The 25,144-nt window shown below is 34.8% G+C and overlaps 1 protein-coding gene across 1 annotated transcript in view; it reads left to right on the forward strand.

The window, feature by feature from the left end:
- Nucleotides 1-25,144, forward strand: part of MNS1 (meiosis specific nuclear structural 1) — a 46,589-nt gene that overhangs the window by 14,407 nt on the left and 7,038 nt on the right. Inside the window, exons 3-8 of the mRNA XM_014860453.3 lie at nucleotides 2,323-2,450; nucleotides 10,248-10,350; nucleotides 12,862-13,091; nucleotides 13,894-14,110; nucleotides 14,226-14,333; nucleotides 23,885-24,142. Coding sequence (XP_014715939.3) covers nucleotides 2,323-2,450; nucleotides 10,248-10,350; nucleotides 12,862-13,091; nucleotides 13,894-14,110; nucleotides 14,226-14,333; nucleotides 23,885-24,142 — 1,044 coding nt within the window. The remainder of the gene's footprint in view (nucleotides 1-2,322; nucleotides 2,451-10,247; nucleotides 10,351-12,861; nucleotides 13,092-13,893; nucleotides 14,111-14,225; nucleotides 14,334-23,884; nucleotides 24,143-25,144) is intronic.

The raw sequence follows: 25,144 nt of genomic DNA on the forward strand, positions 1-25,144 counted from the left end.
GAAACAACACAAATGCCCATCAGCTGAAAAATGCATAAACGAAATGTTGTGTATCTATACAATGAAATATTATACAGCCATACAAAGGAATGAATTACTGATACATGCTGCACCATAAATGAACCTTGAAAATATGCTAAATGAAAGAAGCCAAGCACAAAAAGGCTACATATTGTATGATTTCATTTAAATAAAATATCTAGAATATGCTAACCCATTGAGATAGAAAGTAGATTAGTGATTGCCAGGGACTGGGGGTAAGGGGCTGCTATAAGGTATGGGGTTTCTTTTTGGAATGATGAAAATGTTCTGTAATGTTGAAAACTTAAGTACACACAATATGTGCACATGGATGTTTATAGCAGCTTTATTCATAATTGCCAAAACTTGTAAGCAACCAAGATATCCTTCAGTAGATGAATGGTAAATAATCCAGACAACAGAATATTATTCATCACTAAAAGTAATGAGCTATCAAGGCATGAAGTGACATGGAGAAACCTTAAATGCATATTACTAAGTGAAAGGCCAATCAGAAAAGGCTACATACTGTATGATTCCAACTACATGACATTTTGGAAAAGGCAAGACTATGGAGACAGTAAAAAGATCAGTGGTTGCCAGGGATTTGGGGAAGAGAGGGATGAATAGGTGGAACACAGGATTTTTAGGGCAGTGAAATAATGGTAGACATGTGTCATTATGCATTTGTCAAAGCGCACAGAATGTGCAATACCAAGAGTGAACTCTCAACAGTGTACTTTGGGTGATAATGACGTGTCAGTGTAGGTTTATTGATTGTTACAAATGTACCACTCTGGTGCGGGATGTTGATAGTGAGAGAGGCCATGCATGTGTATGGGCAGAGGGTATATGGGGACTCTGTTCTTTCTGCAGAATTTTGCTGTGAACCCAAAACTCCTTCAAAAGATAGTCTATTTTTTTTTTTTTTTAAGTCCTGGAACTAGATAGTGGTAATGGTTGCACAACATTGTGAATACTGTGCTAACAAACCACTGAGTTTGAGATTGGATTTTTTGACTTGGCATAATTCCTAGAGATTCACCCAGGTTGTTGCTTGTATCAGTACTTCATTCCTTTTTGTTGCTAAGTAGCAGTCCATGGTGTGGGAGTACTACAGTTTATTTGACCATTCATTTGCTGAAGGATGTCTGGGTATTTCCAGTATTGGCAATTTGAATAAATCTGCTGTAAAAATTGGGGTACAGATTTTTAAATAAACGTAAGTTTACATTTCTCTGGGTTAAATGCTTAAGAGTACGATTGTTGAGTTGTATGGTAATTGCATGTTAGCTTTATAACAAACTATCAAATTATTTTCCAGAGTGGCTGCATCATTTTACATTCCCACCCAGCAATGTGTGAATAATGTAGTTTCTCACCAGTGTTTGGTTTTGCTGTTATTTTTTGTTTTAGCCATTCTAATAGGTATTTAGTGATATATTATTGTAGTTTAACTTGCATTATCTCATGGCTGATGATATAGTTTTACCATGTGCATATTCTTTCCTAAATACAGAATTTAATCAAGCCTTTAGATCTTTCTACCATTTTATAGGAAATACAAAAGAGAAATTAAATGATATCCTGGGGAAGCACTTATTAAATTCAGAATGTGAGACATTTTATAGGACGTATGTCCTAATTTCTACAACAAATCAGTGGCTTGGGGAAAAAAAAAGTGTGCGTGTGAGGTGACCATTACACAATGAAAGAGACTTAAGAGAAATAATAACTAGATGCAATATGTGGACCTTGCTTGGATTTCAATTTGAACAAACCAAAAACGAAAAAAAGCGTCTTTGAGACAATTGGAGAAACCTGAATATGGACAAGGTATTAGATCTTACTAAGGAGTTGTTGATTTATTTAGACATGTTAACGGTGTGGTTGTTATCTACCTGATAAGAATTTCTACCTTATCAATGTTGAATTATTTAGGTGGTTAATGAGATATCCAGGATTTGTTTTTAAAATACTCTAGCAAAAAAAAAAAAAAAAGAACAAAAAAGAGTGGAGTAGAAGACTAGAGGCAATGATTGGCAAAATATTGATAATTGTTGGAGGTGAGTGTGTATTTTAATTTTATACTTCCTACTGTTGGTGATGTTTGAAATTTTCCGTGATAAAATGTGCAGAGAAGTGTTTATTGAAATAGCATTTTGTATTTTAAAATAAAACAAATAGTTGATTGTTACTCTGAAGGCACTTGCAGTATTCTGTTATAAAACAGATTAAAACTTGATGGAAAAAAATCTAATTCTGGAGGACAAATAACTGAAATTATATTTTTTTATTCAGGCAGAAGAAAACAAAAGGTTGAGGGAACTCCAGCTTGAACAAGAAGAAAAATTGGCTGTGGAATTGGCAAAACTAAAAAATGAAAGTCTAAAAGATGAGAAGATGAGGCAACAAGTAAGAGAAAACAGGTATCTTGGTTTCTATAAATTTGATTTATTTAGTCTTTATCTTCAAACTTTTACCTGAGAGTGGAATTGCCTTATATCATTGCACTCAGTTAATATTTTGCCTGGAAATACTTAGTGCTTTAAATCCTACATGTATTTATTTGAGAAAATGAGTTGTATTCGTAGAAGTAAAGTATTAATATTTAAGGTGAAAATGAATGTCAATTCCCTCTACTCTTTCCTCCAAACATAATTTTTTAAATGACCTCTTATAAAAAATAGACTCATGAGTCCTAGTCCTAAGAGAAACATTAGGTGACATCTAATTTAATTTTATAACCCTATGTAAATTTCCTGCAGTATTTCTGGAGAGTGGCTGGTCAAGCTGTGGTTCAACACCTTTAGTGAATGCAATAGGAACTTTCTTTCTCATTCAGCCCTAACTTCGAATAATCTTTTTTCTCCTACTGTTTCAAAATTAATATCTCTGTGCCTTTCATGGATTTATCTCAGTTCTGCTATCTGATAATAAATACATAAATAAATTTAGTGCTTCTTTAGGACATCTTTTCATATGTATGAATCCACTATATGTTTTTTTCTGTAAGTTAAATATCCCATATTTGTTCATTTGTTCTTTATATAACCTGGTTTCAAGCTTCTTTTCCATCCTGGTTCCCTTTTGTAGAGGTAATTTAGATTATTGGTGTTTCTTAACAAAATATTACCCCCACAAGTATGGATAATACTTCAGGGTACTACTTAGTACCCCTAATAGTGGGACTGTTAACCCCACTGTTCTAGAATATGTTTCTTATGTTCCTGGAAGATCAAGTTACTTTTTAGGGGCTGCTGTGTCACACCATTGATTAAAACTCAGGGCTGACTAAATGCCCACCCCATACTTATGTAGTTGAATATATTGGAAATTTACTTGGATAGTTATTACATTTTATCTTAACTGAGCAAGGCTTATGTAGAATATTATATAACTCATGGATGAGCTTTAGGGGTTTTGAGCCTCATTAAAGTATATTTATGGGTTTGGCAAATGTACCCATATGTATTTTTCGGGGCCCAGAACTTTTATCAAATTCTGTAAGGGATTTCTAATTTTTAGAAAAAGATTTAGAATTACTGCTAATATGTTCATATTGTTCTAGTCTTAAACTCTCTTTTGGACCTTAATTCTCCAATCATTGTTAGCTATCAGTCATAGTTTTATATTATTATCATGTTTTTGTCTAATTCACTGATACAAGAATTAAATAGAAGAGCTTTCCACTTCTAGCAATTGCAGACTAGGTGATTCAGATAAACGCTCCCTTTGAGAACAGAATATCTGAGAAAGTATAAAAATAAGATTAGGGAGAGGAAGGAAACCACAATGATGAGCCTGGCATTTGTAGCTGCATTTCTTCTGGAGGTTTCTGCTGATTCCAAAAGTACGGCTTAGAATTGAGAACTGAAGCAGAGTTTGGCCAATAAGCGTATGGCAAGGTGTTCAACATCATTCTATGAACTGTACACTTAAGATTAGTGCACTTCAGTGTATGTTTTACTTCAATAATACAGAGTTTAATTAGATTTTATTGGATAGAAACAGATGAAGAGGTAATGTGTGAGCAGGTTAATGGAAAACATCTAGAATAAAGCACAGAGAAACACAAGGATAGATAAATATAGAAGAGAACTTAAAAGAGGCATGGGCTATGGTATAAAGTTCTAACAGATGCATAATTTTAGTCTTGGTAGTGGAAATGAAAGAGGATGATGCAGAAGCAGTGGTTGAAGAGATATTGGCCAAGAATTTCCAAAAATGATAAAAGACATAAAGCCACAGGTTAAAACACAATGAAGAATGAAAAGCACCCCTATACTCAACCTAGTCAAACTTTTGAAATCCAATAATAGAGAAAATCATAAAAACCACAAAAGTATCCACACACAAAGGACTATTACCTTCAAAGGAACAACAATAAGAAATACGACTGAATTTTGAGCAGCGACAGTGGAGACTAGAAGACAGTGGATTTAAAGGGCTGAAAGAAAGTAATAGCCCATCTAGAATTCTATACCTTGGGAAAATTTTCTTCAAACTTAAGGCAGAAGTCATTCAGTTGATTACTCTTTCAAACAGAGTATGCTCCCTCTCAGCAGTGTCAAAACTGCTAAGAGTTTTTTTATTTTGTGCATCAGCTGTAGTAAAATTTTAACTAACATGCAGAAATGGACCATTTTTTGGTCAGTGTATTTGTCTGCAAATTGGCAGGTCTAAATTCAAGGAAATGTTTGCTGTGGTACTTAATATGTATCCTAAGTAATTCAAAATCACCTATGTTAAGATTAGGCTCTTTAAATGTAAAAGAAATTCATTTTAAAACCCAGGGTAAATTTTTAACAATCATTTAAATTTATTTTGAAAATAATTGTTTAAGTTCAGAAGTCATGAGACTCTTTTGTTATTTGATTTTGAACATGTGATTTTTTTTTAACCCAAGAACATTTTTAAAAGGCAATTTAATTTTATCACTGCTTTTAACTAGAGATGGGAAACTCACTGCCTATTTTTAGAAATCCTATCTTAATTATAGCACTAATCAATTAATAATTATAATTAATTGTATAACTAATTATTTATAATTAATTGTAAATTATACAATTTATAATTATTACATAATTAGCAACTATATATTTATTACATAGTTAGTACATATCTTTATGAAAGCAAGAACAAGCACCTATTATATAATTTATATTTAACTTCAGCACAAACTAACTCAAAGAAGAGACAGAGAGATTTCTTCCCTTATTAGATGTCTAACCAGTTCCTTGCTGATGCCAGCACACTTATATTCCAGACTGATAATCAAGATGTTAATTATTAAAATAAAGTAGATGAAATGAATTAAAAAATAATGTTTTCAGACAAACAAAAACAGATTGATCACCAATAACCCTGCATTAAAGGAAATACTGGCAGTTATTCTTCAGGTAGAAGAATGAAAATGATCCTAACATGAATTTCAGAACTTCAGGAAGGTAAATGTGTAGTAAATCTAGGTGAAATTTGAATGTGTGAATCATTTATTGTAATGTCTTTTGGGATTTAAAATATATAAAGGGTTAAAAATAGAAACTATAACAAAAGTGAGATAGGAATTAATTGGAGTAAAGTGGTCAAGAATCTTTAGTAAAAAAAATGGTCAAATTTTATTAGACTCGAAACAAACATGTTGTAATCTCTGTAACAAAAAGTTTGGAAAAGAATATACAATTAACAAATTAATAGAGGAGAAAATGTGATAATAAGAAATGATGAATCTAAAAAGGGGCTGTGCAGAAAAGAGTTAACATAGCAGGCCTGAGACTGATATCCTTAGAAAGTCCTGCTGGCAAGTTTGGTCCTTGGCTGGCATCTGGAAACTTGGATTTTGAGAAAGTTCCCATTTCTCTATGATAACAGTGCCTAAACTATTTGGAAAAACAGTTTCTTTTATGCTGAATTCCTGTTTTCCTTCTGGGAGTCTGGACTTCTGGTATGCACTAGGCAGAGGGTACCCTCATGACCAGCCCCTAGTAAAAACCCTGGACCCTAAGTCTCTAGTGAGCTTTCCTGGTAGACATTTCACACATGTGGTCACAACTCATTGCTGGGGAGTTAAGTGTGTCCTGTGTGCCCCCACTGGGAGAGGACTTTTGGAAACTTGCAACTGATTTCTTCAGGACTTCGCCCCAGGAGCCTTTTTTCTGTTGCCCATTTTGGTCTGCATTTTACTGTAGTAAATCATAGCCGTGAGTGTGACTATATGCTGAGTCTTGTGAGTCCTCCCGCTGAATGACTGAATCTGAGGAGGTGGTTTTGGAGACTCCCAACATAGAGGCAGAAGAAGAGAAAAGAGAGGTAGGACAAATAGAAAGAAAATACTAAGATTATAAATTTAAACTCAACTATATTAATAGTTACAGTAAACATATTTGAACCATTTACTGAACAAATGGTTATGCCAGAACAAATCAGCAGCTTTTCAAAGCATTTAATTCATACATAGTATGTTCTCTGACCGCAGTGGAATTAAAGTAGATATGGTAACGAGATAACTAGGCAATCTTTGTATGTTTAGATATTTTGAAATGTACTTCTGAATAACCCCTAGGCCAAAGAAGTAACCAAAATTGAAATTAGAAAGTATTTTTAACTGAGTGACAATGAAAATATCACATAGTAAAAGTTGTAAGAGTGGAGTGACATAAGCAAAATGGTGGGGTAGGCAGCCCTACGCTCCTGCCCCTGTCAATCAAAACACAAGTAGAAACGGTTAGAACCAACTCTGTAAGAACTCTGAACAGCAGTCAAAGGTTTACAGCAACCCACTGACTGCTGAAACAAGAAAAAGACAACTTAGAAACAGTAGCAAAATCTGTGGTGTTTTTACTTGTCCTTCCCTCATCCCCTCCCAGTTCTGAGGCACAAAAAAAGGACAAATGCTTCTGCTTATATGAAATATCTAGAACAGGCAAATTTATAGAGACAGAAAGTAAATTAGAGGTTACCAGGGGCCAGGGAAAGGGGAGAATAGTGAGTTATTGCTCAGGTGGGTACAACATTTCTGTTTGGAGGATTCCATCTGGAATTATTAGAAAACAAACAGAAAATTTCCATCTGGAATGTAAACAATGTAGGAGGAGGGCAATAATAAAGATAAGAACAGAAATGAGTGAAGTAGAATGTAAACATAAAGTAGAATCAGCAACGCCAAGAATTTTACCTTTAAAAAGGTAAAATTGATAACCCCTGGCAGGAATGATAAAATGCACAAATAGAATACACAAATACGATTTTAGGAATGGATAATGGGATATCACTGTAGATGGTACATATATTTACTAGCTCATAGGATATTGTGAACAGTTTTATGTAAATAAATTTGAAAATTTAGATAAATTACTAAATAGCACATTTTACCAAACTGACGCTAGTAGAAATAGAAACCTGAATGTTCCTATAACTTTTAAAGATATTGCATCTATAATTAACCTTGTCCACAAAGAAACCTACATGGCTAGGTGGTTGATTAGTGAATTTTACCAAACATTCAAGGAAGAAGTAACACGAATTTTGCATAGTTTTGCAGAGTGGCAAAAGAGGGAACTTTTCCCAATTTATTTTAATCAGATCAGTACCTGAATGGGACAAGAAAATTATAGACTAATCTTTCTCATGAATTTAGCTGCTGTAATCTGAAATATATTAGTCAATATCAAATCCAGTGGTATGTAAGAAAGATAATACATCTGACCAAATTTAATTTATTCCAAGGGTGCAAAGTTGGTTTAACATTAGAAAATCAATAAATATAATTCATCATATTGACCGAATATAATAGAAAAACCATGTGAGCAGGAAAAGCCAGTTGATATAAATCAATATCAATCTATGATTAAAAAAAGATTATCAAACTAGGAATAAAAGGGAATTTACAGTAACATCATACTTAATGGCCAGTGTTAAACACTTTCTCTCTGACGTTAAGAAGACGACCAGCTCCATGACATAGTGGTTAAGTTTGGTGCACTCTGCTTTGGCGGCCCAGGTTTGCACCCCAGGAGCAGACCTACACCACTTGTCAGCCATGCTGTGGCGGTGACCCACATATATAAAATGGAAGAAGATTGGCATGGATGTTAGCTCAGGGCTAATCTTCCTCAGCAAAAAAAAAAGAAAGAAAGAAAAACAGGGATGCCTGCTATAACAGCTTCTATTAGTCATTGTATTGGACACACTAACCAGTGCAATGAGGTGAGAAGAGTAAATGAAAGATGTTAGGATTGGCAGTAAAGAAATAAAGCTTTCATTATTCACAGATCATATGATTGTGTATGTAGACAATCCAAAAGAATTTACATATAAATTATAAAAATAAGTTTAGCAGTGTTGTTGAATATGAAGTCAATATATAAACATTAATTGTATTTCTGTAAATCAACAGAGAATGAAATTTTTTTAATGATTTGTATAAGAGCATAAAAAATATCTAATGAAAGAGGTATAAAACTTCAATAACAAAACAGAAACAAAAATAAACCATTATTGATAGACTTTTTAGAAACCTAAATAATTGGAAGGATCTACCAAGTTTGTTGACTTGAAGACTCAGTATTGCAAACCTGTCAATAACTCTCCAAATTGATTTATAAATTCAGTACAGTCCTAATCAGAATCCCAGCCAGTTTTGTTTCTTGTGAAGTTTGGCAAGCTGACTCAAAAATGTGTATGGAAATGCAAAGTACCAAGAATGGCTAGGACAGTCTTTAAGAAGACAAAAATTTGAGACGACTTCTCCAGGATATGAATATTTATTATAAAGCCACAGTAATTAAGGTAGTGTGGTTTTAGCACAAGATAAACAAATGGATCAATGGAATAGAAGAGAGCACTTCTTCTCAACCAGAAATTTAAGCCGTAATGCTTTAAGGCATTCATTGTATGTAATGAATTAGTTTACCTCCTATAGGTCTAACATAATACCAGCTGTATACCATCTTTGAGAAAATTAAAAATATAGTCACTTAATTTTCTACGAGGCTTAATTCTCTTATGGAATGCCGGTTGAGGAAGGATGGGATAGAAAATCTAAAAACAGACTCATGGATATATGCACACTTTATGACAAAACTGGCACTGCTGAGCATCAGAAATGGGCTTTTTTTTAAATGGTACCAGATCAATTAGATATGCATATGGAAGAGAATGAACTTGATTTCTACCTCATACCACACACAAAATCAATTGCTGAAGGACTGTAGTCTAAAAGTGAATGGTAAAACAACAAAACTTTGAGAGAGTAATGTAAGAAAAAATCTTTATGTGTGTTGGGGGGGGCAACATTTCTTAAAACATGACACAAAAGTCATTGACAATGAAGAAAAAGATTGGTGAATTAGAATACATCACTTCATCTAAAGAAATCACGATGAGAGTAACCACAGACTGGAAGGAGATAATTGCAATGCACGTAACCAACAAAAGACTTGTATCCAGAATATATAAAGAATATTTATGCAATAATAATAAGTAGATAGTCCAGTATAAAAATAGGCAAAAAAAATATTGAACAAGAACTTCACAAAAGATGTATAAATGACTCAAACATATGAAAAAGTCTCAATTCCATTAGTAATAGGGAAATGTAAATTAAAACCCCAATGATATATTACAGAGATTATCTGAGGCCAGCCCCCATTTTTTAACAGATAAGTAAAAAGCCCAAGGAGTGAAGCAGACTTGCCCATGGTTACTCCCTCTTCAGCAGCATCGTCATGAAATAGTTACCATTTGTAGAATGTTTACTGTGTAACAGGTACTTTTCCAAGCTCTTTATACACATTCGTTTGATTCCCACAACTCCCCCTTTCACAGATAGCAAAACTGAGGTACAAAATTTAAGTAACTTGCTTAGGTTTAAACACCTCCACTATAGCTCTTTTCACTTGATAGTGTTAGTAGCTGGACAGAAATTTTAACCAAATTTGTAAAGCACCTTTTCTGAGCCAGGCACTGACAGAAAGATTTTTAGTGATGATTATTGAAAATGAAAGAGTTACTTTGTCTAAAAATGTGATTACAGTGTTCCCTTTCATATGCATTCTGATTTTTCTTTGGATGAAAGAGAAAAGGATATTTTTTTTCAAAATATTTAAATAATAAATATCTTTTACACATTTAGAAAAAAATTCTTTAAATTTCAGATATGTATTATTTTTAAAATAGAGAAATACAGTCTTCAAATTTAAATTTGTCTTTTTTTTTTTAAACAGTATTGAGCTCAGAGAATTGGAGAAGAAATTAAAAGCAGCTTACATGAATAAAGAAAGGGCAGCTCAGATTGCTGAAAAGGATGCCATTAAATACGAGCAAATGGTAATCATGTTCTCTTCATTATGTTTTTCTATTTTTAGCTTCATTTAGAAAATCAAAAATAGACCAATGTTTTGAAAATTGTTACATACTATAAAGAATTTACACTGCTAGATTTCTCAAATACTTTTATGCTTTTCAGATCCTTAAGGTATAGGAATCATGGATTATTTAATATTTAGTCTTGTTTAATTTAATATTTGAGCCTTTCCGATACAAAGAATTAGGTTGCTGCTGAGAATGAACAGCTATATTCAGTAACTCCCAGCATTCTTTATGGTCTCTAACTAATTATTCTTTGACAAACCAATTCAGTACAAATTGTTAGCATGATCAATATATTTTAGAATGTTATTAATTTTTTTATTTTTAGTTATTTAAAAAAATAAACAATTTTTAATTTTAGGTGGGAAACTTTCCCGTTTTATAAACAGCAGTCTCTTCTTGTGATGTTTCCCTCTATTTTTATCCCTTTTTCTAACTCGTGACATACTGCCAAGGTTAGGGCAAGAGTTACTCTTGGGCAAAGGAGTTTCAGACACACTCACCAGTAGTGTTATACAGTGTAATATAAAAGAGAGTTTATTGAGTTAACACTTAAAAGCAGGGTGCACATCATCACTTGAGCTCTCATGGTCACGCAGAAAGACTAGACATGGATGAACAGATCTGAGTGCAACCGTACACAGTCTTTTAAGTTCCGTCTCCCATTTCTCCGTTATTGCATAGAGCATTTTGGTGGTAGAGTTCTCTGTCTCCTGGATCCCTTTCAAAGATAGTATACAGCCATGAAAGAGAAAGAGGTAGAGGTAAATGTTCTGGTCTTTAAAGTTGGCCAGGATATATTATAAGTTAGGAAAAAAGCAAGTTGAGGAAAAGTCAAGTTAGAGAATAATACATATCACAGACCATTTTTATTTTTTAAAACTTGTACATATATGTCTGTATATCAACATATAACATATATGTTATATATAACAACTCACACACATATTAACACACACACAGTTAGAGGGGTGATATCAAAATACTCAACGAGTGCCATGCAATGTCGGCATCAACTAGGAATAGATGCTGTCTACAGTGACGTGTGTGTGTGTGTGTGCATGTGTGTTAGAACAGAGACAGGCTAGAGGGCTATACCGCATGCTGTTAACTGTGACAGCCTTTGCTGTGGCAGGTGGTAGGAGAGGGTGAGGAGACTTCATTTCCTAAGCCTTATAGGTCTCTTCTACCTTTCAAAAATGAAGTAGAACATAAACAATGTACTATTTGACCAGTAGTTTGCAGTTTTAATTATCCTGATAATTGAGGTTATTCAAGGCAATTGAAGACATTTTAATGTGACTCCTGAAAGAATTGCTGCTGTTTTCTAAATAAAATTGATCCACAAAAATTGAAGTCAAATACTCCTAGGACTTGACTAGGTGTCAGGATATCTAGGTGCTAGTTTCTCTCTGTCTCTCCAGCATTAGTTTTCTTACCTGTGAAAGGAGAACACTGTACTTCTTTAAGTGTACGGTAATCTGTATATACGTGGTTTTCTCATTTCATATTTTTTCTAAAGAACCTAGCGCGATATGTACTAAGAAAACAAAAGCAAAGAAAGAATTTTGGTCAAGTCATGTTAACAGTTTGGTCAAGTATATGTTAAAGGCATCATCTTTAAGACCAGGAATGGCATTAGCACTCCTATTTACTCTGCTGCTCCTTTTATGCTTGATGCTGCTAATTGTTCTAGCATTTGGGATGTGATTATAATGGTAAGGGGAAATTTTTTAAATTGCCCCAATATATTTATTTTACAACTCATTTTGTTAAATGATTTCAAAATGCTCAAAATAAATAAGGGGTTTAACCCATTCAAGAAGCAAGACTGTAACTCAGAAGGCATGGGCTTGAATGAGTGAATTAAAAGCTGTAGAAGACTTTGGCACAGTGACATATGTGACCCTTTTAAGTTACAGTGATTACAAAGGGCCTTTAGTAAATGAGGAACGGGAGACTTCAAAGGCCAGTGGCAGGAAAGAAAGTTTAGACTGGAAGAAACTTAAAGAGTTGCTCAGAGCTGTTTAACAGCAGACTGTGTGGAAAAGATGCACCATCCTTACTCTAAGTAGCAGCTGATACACAATGGAGCTAAAAATTGTGAAAATTGCCTATGTCAACTTTTAAATAGAAGACGAAGATGACTACTGCTTTGGCAGTTAACGTCGTTAGGTTATTAATAAAGTACTTCTAACTTTACTCACTGTTTTTCAAATGTGGAGTTATTAATTATCCTTTCATGTATTGCCCTGGGAGAGCTATTTGAAGGCATAAAAAAGCCTCTTTAGGGTCTGGCTCATCATCCACACCCTTCAGTTGATAGCGACCTACCTTTTCTTTTTACCTAGAGAGATGAAAATATTTTATGTAACAGGCTTTATAATATTCAGTTGCATCTGTTTAAAATGTTCTATCATACTATGCTCAAATTTGAAAACAGAAAGATGAATTTTCTTTCAATAACAGAAACGTGATGCTGAAATAGCCAAAACCATGATGGAAGAACACGAGAGAGTAAAAAAGGAAGAGAATGCTGCAGAGGACAAACGAAATAAAGTAAAAGCACAGTACTATCTTGACTTAGAGAAACAGCTTGAAGAACAAGAAAAAAAGAAGCAGGAAGCTTATGAGCAGTTGCTAAAAGAGAAACTCATGGTTGATGAAATTGTTAGGAAAATCTATGAAGAAGATCAATTGTAAGTTTATCCCAACTTTCTTACGTGCCTAAACGTTTGCATTAGGTTGATCCCGGGCTTGTTGTGAAAAGCTAGAGCACCTAGACGGCGCCCCTCCTACAGAGTAAGTCCTCAGTAAGTGTTGTGGTCACATACGCTGAGACCAGATCTTACTGTCTCTGTTAGCGTGACAGTTAATTATCTGATAACTGATAAATGCTTATTAAATGACAATGACTAAACCTTTGTTTTTCTTAAATGTGCCCATAACACATGACAGAGGACTTGTTTTCCAACGAATTTCCTTGGTAGACAGCTGAAGTATAGAGTGCTGTGAGGCTTGTGTAAACAGGTTGTGGCCTTTCTGAAATGAGATGCGTACAACTTCATTAATAGGTTAGAGAAGAGGTGTAGTGGTATTTTACTCAGAAAATTCATACCTGTCATATTTAGTCCCACGTAGTAGACACTCAGAGGTTTGTTACATGAATGAATGAACAAACTGTAAATAGGAAAGCCATTTTTATCCACATTATTATCAACTGAAGGAACTGACAGTTATATTTTTTGATATCATTTCTATTGCTATAAAGCTGCATGGGGGCCGGCCCCGGGGCCGAGTGGTTGAGTTCGTGCACTCCACTGTGGCAGCCCAGGGTTCAGATCCTGGGCGCAGACATGGCACCGCTCATTAGGCCATGTTGAGGCAGCGTCCCACATCCCACAACTAGAGGGACCCACAATAGAATATACAACTATGTACTGGGGGGATTTGGGGAGAAAAAAGCAGGAAAAAAAAACTGCACTTACTATTGCTTTTTAGAGAAAGACAACAAAAGTTAGAAAAAATGAATGCAACTCGAAGGTATATAGAAGAGTTTCAGAAAGAGCAGGCTCTCTGGAGAAAAAAGAAGCGTGAGGAGATGGAAGAAGAAAATAGAAAAATCACAGAGTTTGCCAACATGCAGCAACAAAGAGAAGAAGATCGGATGGCAAAAGTTCAAGAAAGTGAAGAAAAAAGGCTACAGCTTCAGAATATGGTATTAAATAATCAATTTAACATTGGAGAAATTCTGAAATATTTTTTTCCTGAAATATTTATTACAGAATTTGGTTCCTAAAAATGTTTGTGTGTTTTTTTAAAAACTTTAATAGCTGACTCAGAAACTGGAAGAAATGCTGAGGCAACGTGAAGATTTGGAACAAGTGCGACAAGAATTATACCAGGAAGAACAAGCTGAAATGCATAAGAGGAAACTAAAAGTAAGTTTTGGAAATTGACAGAATGATTAACATAGAGAATAATATCACTTTTAAGATGAAGCAGTAGAAAGATAATAGATTTAAACCCAACCATATTGATAATTACATTATATGTAAATGGTATAAACACTACAGTTAAAAGAGAAATTGTCAGGCTGTGTTAAAAAAGCTAGACCCGGGCAGCAGTTCACAAACTGCATAAAAAGCAGGATACAATTATGTTTTCTTCCAGAAACACGATTTAAATATGAAGACACATATAGTTTAAAAGCAAAAGGATGGAGAAAGATATGTACCATACAAACACTAATCAAAAGCAAGTTGGAGTAGAAATCATGATGTTAATAGAGTAAATTCATGTGAAGGATTAATGGTCCTAAAGGTATATGAACCTAAAAAATCTTCAAAATACATGAAGCAAAACTGAAAGGAGAAATAGACAAACCCATAATTATAGTTGAAGATTTCATTGCTCTTTCTCATTAATATGTAGAATAGTCAGAAAACCACAGGATATGGCATTAAACAGCTATATCAACAGGTTTGAGCTCAAGTCAGGATGATTTGCTGATTTTCTAATTGGGTTGCTTCTTCACTTATTGTAAAATTTTGGGAGTTCTTTATGTATTCTAGATACTAGTGCTTTGTCAGGTGTGTGGTTTACGAATATTTTCTCCTAGTCTGTAGCTTGTCTTTTCATCCTCTTAACAGGGTCTTTTTCCAAGCAAATGTTTTCAATTTCTATGCAGTCCAGTTTATCAATTTCTGTTTTTATGGATCATACTTTTGGTGTCACCTCTAGGAAGTCTTTGCCTAGATCGTGAAGAATTTCTCCTTTATTTTTCTAAAAGTTTTTCACTTTTAAATCTGTGATCCATTTTCAGTTAATTTTTTGTATAAGATATGAGACTTAGAGCAAAGTTCAGTTTTTGCTTTTGGATGTCCAGTTGCTCCACACCATTTGTTGGAAAGGTTCTCTCTCCTACACTGAATTGCTTTTGCACCTGTGTTAAAACACAGTAGAGCGTATTTGTATGGGTCTGTTCCTGGGATCTCTATTTTGTCTGTTGATCTATCTGTCCATCCTTCCATCAGTACCACACAGTTTTGATTACTGTAGCTGTATAATAAGTCTTCAGAACTGTTTTAGCTATTCTAGTTCCTTTGCCTTTCCATATGAATTTTAGAATAATTTTGTCTCTAGAAGTAGTCTTTTGGGATTTTGATAGGAATTGCATTAAATCTGAATATCAATTTGGGGAGAGTTGACATGTTCACTATGTTGAGTCTTCCAGTCCATGAACATAGTATGACTCTCCATTTATTTAGATCATCTTTGAATTTTTCCATCACTGTTTTTTAGTTTTCAGCGTGCAAATCTTGTATATGTTCTGTTAGATTTACATCTAAGTATTTCTCTCTCTTTTTGGCAATTGTAAATGGGATTTTAGTTTTAATTTCAGTGTCCATGTACTCATTGCTAGTGAATTGACTTTTTTATATTTATCTTGTATCTCATGACCTTGCTGAATTACTTAGTAGCTCTAAGAGTTGTTTTCTTTTTTGCTACGTAGTATATGGTAGCTTCTGTATATAGGAACAGTTTTATTCCTTGCTCTTCTCTGTATACTTTTTATTTCCTTTTTTTGCGTTATTGCACTGGGTAAAACTTCTAGCATTGGCTACCACTATCCCAAGTGAAAATGATGAGAGTGGACATCAACTTTCTTTGTTACATTCCTTAGGGGGAAAGCATTCTGTTAGTTGTAGTTTTTTTGTTCATGCCGTTTATTAAGTTGAGGGAGTTCTCTTCTATCCCTATTTTTCAGAAGGTTTTTATCATGAAGGGGTGTTAAATTTCCTCAAATGCTTTTGCTGCTTTTTCTTTCTTAGCCTGGTGGATTACATTGGTTGATTTTTTGAGTACCGTACTGAACCACCTTGTGTCACAAGAATAAACCCTACTTGGTCATGATTTCTTTTAATATATGGGCTGGATTCTATTTTCTAGTATTGTGTTAAGGATTTTTGCATCCATATTTATGAGGAATATCAGTTTTTAGTTTCCTTTTTTAATGCTGGTGTCAGGGTAATACTATCTTCCTAAAATGAATGGGGAAGTGTTCCCTCCTCTTCTATTTGCTGGAAGAGATTGTGTAAAATTGGTGTTAATTCTTCTTTAAACGTTTGGTGGAATTTTCCAGTGAAGCCATCTGGGCTTAGAGTTTTATTTTTTGAGAGTTTTAAATTATTAATTCAATACCCTTAATAGTTATAGAGCTATTCAAATCATCTTATTTCATATTCAATGAGTTTTGGTGTCTTGTGTTTCCCAAGGAAGTGATCCATTTTGTCTAAGTGGTCAAACCTATGCATGTAGAATTGTTTATTCTCCTGTTATCCTTTTGATGTCTCTGGAATCTCTAGGGCTATCCCATGTTTCATTCCTAGTATTGGTAATTGGTTTCTTCATTTATTTGGTCCACTCTTGCTTTGGGTTTTCCAATTTTACTGATTTTTTTCAATTTCAGCTTTCTTGAAATATAAATGACATATAAAATTGTAAGATATTTAAAGTGTACATCCTGGTGATTTACTATATGTTTACCTTGTGAAAGAATTCCCCCGTCTGGTTAATTAACACATCTGTCACCTCACATATTTATCTTTTTTTTTCCTTTGGTGAGAACATTTAAGTTCTACTCTTAGCAAATTTCAATTATACAGTTCAGTGTTATTGACTAGTCACCATGTTTTACATTAGATCCTCAGACCTTGTTCATCTTATAGCTGAAATTATTTTCCCTTTTACCAACCTCTCCCTGTTTCCTCCACACCTCCTCGCTCCCTACCCCGACGCCTTGCTCCCGGCTCAGCCTCTGGCAACCGCTTTTCTACTCTGTTTCTATGAGTTTGACATTTTTTTTTTTATATTCCACATATAAGTGTTACCATGTAATATTTGTCTTTCTCTGTCTGGCTTATTTCACTTAGCATCCATGTTGTTGCAGATGGCAGGATTTCCTTCTTTTTATGGCTGAATAATATCCATTTTATGTATATATCACATTTTCTTTATCCCTTGACAGACACTTAGGTTGTTTCCATGTCTTGGCTATTGTGAATAATGCTGCAGTGATCATGGGAGTGCAGATATCTCTTTGATATCCTGTTTTCATTTCCTTTGGATAGATACCCAGAAGTGAGACTGCCGAATCATATGGTAGTTCTATTTTTAATTTTTTGAGGAACCTCCATACTGTTTTTCATAGTGGCTGCACCAATTTACCTTCCTACCGACAGTGCACAAGGGTCTTCTTTTCTCCACATCCTTACCAACACTTGTGATCTCTTGTCTTTTTTATTTATTTATTTTTTAGACCTGAATCTTTTTAAAAAAATTATTTTAGTGAGGTCATATTGGTTTATAACATTGTGTAATTTGTAACAGATGTGAGGTGATATCTCATTGTGGTTTTGATTTGCATTTCCCTGATGATTAATGTCAAGCACATTTTCATGTACCTGCTGGCTAATTGTATAGCTTCTTTGGTAAAATGTCTATTCAGATCCTCTGCCCATTTTTTAAATCAGATTTCTTGTTCTTTTTTATTGAGTTGTATGAGTTTTTATATATTTTGGATATTAACCCCTTATCAGATATATGATTTGCAAATGTTTTCTCCCATTCCGTAGATTGCCTTTTCATTTTGTTGATGGTTTCCTTTGCTGTGCAGAAGCTTGTTAATTTGATGTAGTCCTACCTGTTTGTTTTTGCTTTTGTTGCCTTTGCTTTTGGCATCTAATCCAAAAAATCATTACTGAGACTGGTTTTGAAGAGTTTACCCTGTATGTTTTCTTCTAGGAGTTTTGTAGTTTCAGTTTCACTGATTTCTTTTTAAAGAATCAGTCTTTTGTTTCATTGATATTGTCTATTGGTTTTCTGTGATCAATTCCATTGATATCTGCTCTATTATTTCCTTCCTTCTGCTTGTTTTGAGTTTACTTCTCTTTTTATAGGTTTTGGGGTAGGCACTTAGATCATTGATTTGAGACATTTCCTAGGCATGCACTTAGTGCTATACATGCATTTTCCGAAACATATGCATTTAGTGCTGTAAATTTCCCTCAAAATTGTTTTAGTTGCATCTCACAAGTTTTGATATGTCTTATTTTCATTAACTCCATTGTACTTATTTTCCCTGAGACTTCCTCTTTGATCCATGAATTATTTAAAAGTGTGTTGCAGGTGTCCCCAAATGTCCAGAAATGTTCATTTTTTTTTTTTATTATTGATTTTTAGTTTGATTCCATTGTGGTCAGAGAATACATTCAGTATGATTTCATTTCCTTTAAATTTCTTCTGTGGGCACTTGAAAAGAAAAATGCTCTATAAATGTCCATTAGATCCTACTGGTTGATGATATTGTTGGGTTCTTCTAAATCCTTGCCGATTTTCTGTCTAATTATTCTATCAGTTGTTGAGAGAAGGTTATTGAAGTCTGTAACTATAATTGTGGATGTGAATATTTCTCCTTTTACAGTGTTTTCTAATTGAGGTAAAATTTACATTGCATAAAATTAACTACTTTGTTTTAAAATATACAGTTCAGGAGCATTTAGTACATTCATAGTGTTGTGCAGCCATCACCTCTGTCTAGTTGCAAGACATTTTTGTTACCCCGAAAGAATACCTTGCACCTCTTAAGCTGTCACTCTACATTCCGTATTTCCCTAGCTGCTGGCAACTACTAATTGGCTTTCTGTCTTTATGGATTTTGCTATTCTGGATATTTCATATAAATGGGGTCGTACAATATGTGACCTTTTGTGTTTGGCGTTTTTCCCTTAGGATAATGTTTTTGAGGATTATCCATTTTATAGCTTGTATTAGTAATTCATTTCTTCTTTTGGCTGAATAACATTCCATTGTATGGCTATACCACATTTTGTTTATCCATTCAACAGTTTATGGATATTTGATTTGTTTCCACCTTTTGACCATTGTGACTGTTGCTGCTATGAACATTTGTTTTTGTTTGAATATCTTTTAAAAATTATTTTGGGTATATACCTAAGAGTGGAATTGCTGGGTCACATGGTAATTTTGTGTTTAACTTTTTGAGGAACTGCCCAACTGTTTTCCACAAAGGCTGCACAATTTTACATTCCTACTATCAGTGTATGAAGGTTCCATTTTCTCTACATCCTTTCCAACACTTGTTATTTTCTGTCGTATTATACACAAAAACGACCTCAAAATGAGTAAGATATAAACAAAAAGAAGCTGAAACTACAAAACTTCTGGAAGAAAACATAGGAGAAATTCTTTATAAACTTGAGAATGGCTAAAGGATAAAAATAAGATTAAAAAGTCATGAACTATAAAAGAAAAAGTGTATAAATTGGGTTTCATCAAAATTAATAATTTCCTGAGCCAGTCCTGATTGCCTAGTGGTTAAAGTTCCACACGCCCTGCATTGGTGGCCCAGGTTCCGTTCCCAGGTGTGGAACCATACCGCTCATCTGTCAGGAGCCATGCTGTGGCAGCGGCTCACATAGAAGAACCAGAAGGACTTAGAACAAGAATATACAACTATGTACTGGGGCAGGGGAAAAAAAGAGAGGAAGACTGGCAACAAATGTTAGCTCAGGCCAAATATTTCCTAGCCAAAAAAGAAAATGGAGATTACTAAGTATTGGTATAAAGGGCATGTTAGCACCAAAGAAAGAAGTTAATAATTTCTTAACATTGTTGAAAATGCAAGCCACAGTCTGGGAGAGAATATTCCCCATACATGTATCTTACAAAGAACTTTTATCCAGAATATATAAAGCACACTTATAACTTCATAATAGAATATAAAGAACTCAGCTTTTTTTTAATGAGCAAAAAGTTTGAACAGATACTTCATAGAACAATATATATGAATAGCCAAGTACACAATAAATTGTAGCTATTAGTGTTATTATATTTAATATTTTTCAGCTATCTCAAAGTAGAACATTATTTTAGATACACTGTTTCCTCAGCGAGGAGGAAATAGATACCAGGTATTGATGTCAAAATCTATTGATGTATATTCTTAATAATGAACTTCATTTAAGAATGTAAAATGTGTACAGTTCTTTTAAAAACATCTTAATGTAATTCACTTATATACATCTAAGATCAAATTACTCAAAAAAGTTAAGAATTAAATGGTGGATGAAGGCATAACAGACATATATGAACAAATGGGAAGCAGACAGGCAGAGTTATCACCAGATAAGTAAAACACCAAATGGATACCAGATATCACAGATAAAAGGTATAATCGATAATGAAGGTACAGCAGAATGAACATTTAATCTTCCATCTAATGTTGCCTTGAAGTACGTAACTTCTTTTTTTTTTTTAAGATTTTGTTTTTCCTTTTTCTCCCCAAAGTCCCCCAGTACATAGTTGTGCACCTTTAGTTGTGGGTCCTTCTAGCTGGGGCACGTAGGACGCCGCCCCAGCATGGCCTGGTGAGCGGTGCCATGTCCGCGCCCAGGACTCGAACTGGTGAAACCCTGGGCCGCCACAGCAGAGCGGGCGAACTTAACCAGTCGGCCACAGGGCTGGCCCCAGAAGTGCATAACTTTTTAAAGGCTGTGAGATCTCCAAAGAAAATTTACCAGAATAATGCAGGAGGAAAGGGTGTTTAACATCACTAGAAATTAATAACAGATATTTTAACCTACTAACTGAAAATCTAAAAACATTCTTTTCAATTATTATTGGTTGAAGAGGATATTTGGAGACAGTTTAAAGAATGAGATTACTGCATATCAGAATCTATCAGATTTTGTAAAACTGATCTCTGGGGCAATTAATTATTAAATGAGAAATACTGGAAAAAATTATCTAGGCAGTCAACTCAGTAACTTAGAAGAACAATACAAATTCAAGTGTGCGGCAAGAATATGGAAGGAAATAATAAAGATACAAGTGGAAATAAACTAAAATCAGGAGAACACATTAGTATTAATCCAGTTGCTTAATGTTAATGAGAAAAAGCTTTTACTCTGGAAAAACATTGAAAAATAAAAAAAAAATTGAAGGAATAAAAGGTCTGTAAAGAAAGAAGATTAGAAAAATAGTGAAAGATTATTCAATTGTATCCTAATAAAATGTAAAAATCTTGATGGCGCAATTTTCTGAGTTAAAAATATAGTGATTTAAAAACATGTAGAAAAATCAGACAAAATAAGATTATTAAGAATATTTGCTATATTAAAAGTGCCCTGCCTCACCTCCTCTCAGCCTCACCTCTGGTTTCAGTGACAGCTGTGGAGACAGTTGTGAGGGCTTAGTCTGACTGTACTGACAGCTTCCTTAAGTGTGGAGGTGTGGGGGTGTGGGTGGGGTCAGGGAGTCAGTGTCCTCTGGGGCATCCCTCAGCAACAGTGGACAGAAATTAAGGGGTAAATGCTTCTTCCTGTCAGCCTTCAGGAAGGTCCTGAAAGGCACTCCGTGCCTTCCTCGCAAGGCCCTGGCAGGATTAAGCCTCAGTGCCCATGGTGGTAACCAGCTCAGTGGAGCACCCTTGTGTTGGCTTTTCTTGCTTCCCTGCTTCGCTCTGCTTGTCCTTGACTGCTGCTTCCTAAGATTACCTCCCTGGTAAAATCTCTATTACAAGTCCTTGTTTAAGGCTCTGCTTTCAGAGGAGAACCCAGACTAAGAAACCTCTAAAAGTTTCCAGGCTCAGAGTAGTTTTACAGCAAATTATTTCAAACCTTCAGTGAACAGCTATTTCTCAAACCACATAATGGGTTTTAGAACATAGAAAAGGATAGAAAACTATGCATTTCATATTATATAACTATATAATCCTGATCCAGACATGTCAAAGAGTACATGAACACTTTCCTAGTTGAAAAGAGATAGTTTTGCTTAATATATATTTATTTTGCCAAACTCTTCCCTGTTTTTAGCCAGCTGTCTTCACCATTGGGTTAAACTAAAATTTGTGTGGGAGATGGGTGCCAGGAAATGTGAGCAGTTCATTTGTTTCATTCAGTATGTACTAAATTTCTGTGTGCAAAGCATTATAAGCTCTTGAGGAATTCAAAGCTAACTGACAGTATCTCTGCCTTCAGTGAGCCTTTTGACTTGTATATAATACATGGCAAATGAACACCAACTGCGTATTATAAAAACACTATGTGCCCAGCATCCCAAAGAAAAATAAGATATGCACTCTAGGAATTTATTTTTAGTGAGGAATAGGCATGTACATATGAAATAAAGTTAAATGATGGAAAAATTAAATGGGATAAGTGGCCAAAAAGAGAGGTAATTATCGGTTAGAGTGATTAGAGAAGACTAAGGAGGAGGTAGGATTGTGAAGCTATTAGATGGGGATAAGTGAAGAGACAGAGGTCGGATGTGGCGCACAAAGTTGCTCGCGCTGATACTGCAGATTGGCTCACTTAAAGCCCACTCCTACCCCCTTTTAAAAACATTTGTCTTCCATAAAGACTATAAAGTTTAAACTACATTTCTCTTCTCTGAGCTGGAATTCTTCATGTGACCTAGGTTATCTCCAACAGTTATCTTCCCACCCCCCCCCCCCCCGCCCCCATCAAGGGGTGAAGATGGAAGTGAGCAGATGAGTTAACAGCCACGCCAGATCAGGTCATTGCGGGTAGCTTTGGTAGAGTCCCCATCACGGGATTTGAGCAGTTCCCTGGCCTTCCTGGAAGTTCTGTATGCCCCCTGATGGCCTCTGTTATAGTTTGTGTTATTGATAAGTAAGAACCCTGACCATAGAGCTGTTGTTGTTAAGGCAATATTTTGGATGCCTGAAAGATACTGGCTTACCTGGAGCTTGTGTTAGAATTGGGCAAGGTTGATTAGATTAGAGAAGGATTTAAAATTTACATCAGTCCTAACTGAGTAGACTAGATGATAAAACAAACATGGTAAAATGTTATTGGTAGAATCTAGGTGTTCAGAAATCACTGTGAAATTCTTTATATTTTCAGTTATGTTTGAAATTTTTCATAATAAGATTTTGGGAAAATTAAAGTTTGTAGTAAAGGACTTTAACTGCTCCAAGTAAATTTGAATTTCCCTGAAAAACTTCTGATTATCATTGCTAGATTATTGTTCTGAAAAATGTTTGTCAATGATTTGAACAACAGTTTCAGGCAAGATTCTAGAATGACTCATGGTTGATACAAATTACGCAGACCACAGATTTAATAAACTCACATGTAGAAAAACATTTTATATCAGCTCTTTCAAAGTAGTTATGTGTTAATTCTGAGTACAGAAACAAGATGGTAAATACCTACAAATTAAAATTGAAAATAAGTAACGGAGGCAATCCAAAAGTAACATGTACTTTATCCAACTAGTTTTAACAGGATGGGGCAACATGTTACCTTGAAAATGCTTAATTTTTTCACTTTCATTTCATATTGTAACATTAAGCTTAAGCAAACTATATCCTACCCTTTCTTTATAAATCTGCTGTAAAGAAACCATAACTGAATTAACTTTCATATGTATTGTTCTTTAGGAAGAAGCAGAAGAGAAATTGAGAAAGCAAAAGGAGTTGAAGCAAAATTTTATAGAACAAATGGCCTTGAAGGAACTAGTACTACAGGCTGCAAAAGAGGAAGAGGAGATCTTCAGAAAAGCTATGCTAGCTAAACTTGCTGAGGATGATCGAATAGAATTAATGAACGCTCAGAAACAAAGAATGAAGCAGCTCGAACACAGGAGGGCTGTGGAAAGACTTATTGAGGAACGTCGCAACCAATTCCTTGCAGACAAAGTAAGAAGTGTTTTGGGGTTTTTTTGGTCATTATCATTGAACAGCAATCAGCTCATCTACTCATACACAAAACATTTAACTCAGAAACTTTTATGTGCCAGATGATGTCAGATGTCTGTTTACTAATCATATGATCTATAAATTTTCTGACCAATCGTTAGTGTATCTAGAAAATATTTATTGATGTTTTCTGTGTGCTGGTTGGTGTTAAGAACATAAAGATAAATATGACTAAGTCCATGTCATCTGTGAGTTTGTGGTCTTGGTTAAGAAAAAAATATATAAAAACAATTATTATATAATAAGATATGTCAAGTGCAAGTGATTATAATTATACAGGGATGGTGGACGTCTTGGTATGGCAGAGAGGAGACAGATCATGAATGCCTGGATGCTATTTTAAGGAAGGTAGACTTTATCCAACAGGACCCACTGAAGAATTAAGAAAGCTACATGATAAGATCTGCACTTGGAAAGATGACTCAAGTAGCAGTAGTGTGGATAGATGTGAGGGGAGTAAGACTGGAGAGAGGGAGACCTGCAAGGAAGTTATTACAGTAGTCCCAGTGATAGTTGGTGAAAGCCCATGCAAATGGAGAAGGGATCCATCTGAGAGATGGTAAGAAGACAGAATTGAGAGCCAGGCCTGATGGCCTAGTGTTAAAGGTTGGTGTGCTCTGCTTTGGTGGCCTGGGTTTGATTCCCAGGTGTGGAACCACACCCTTCACCTGTCACTAGCCAGGCTGTAGCAGCGCCTCACATAGAAGAACTAGAAAGACTTACAACTAGAATATACGACTATGGGCTGGGGCTTTGAGAGGGGGGAAGAAAAAGAGGAAGATTGGCAACAGATGTTAGCTCAGGGCAAATCTTTCCCAGCCAAAAAAAAAAAAAGAACTGATGTTAGATCTAGAGAGGTGAGAGAAGAATTAAGGCTACTACTGATAAATAATACTGTTACCTCCATCTTGAGTAAGTGAGTGAGTGATGTCCTAAAGAACG

The sequence above is a fragment of the Equus asinus genome, chromosome 2 (genome assembly GCF_041296235.1).
Source record: "Equus asinus isolate D_3611 breed Donkey chromosome 2, EquAss-T2T_v2, whole genome shotgun sequence".
Lineage (NCBI taxonomy): Eukaryota > Metazoa > Chordata > Mammalia > Perissodactyla > Equidae > Equus > Equus asinus.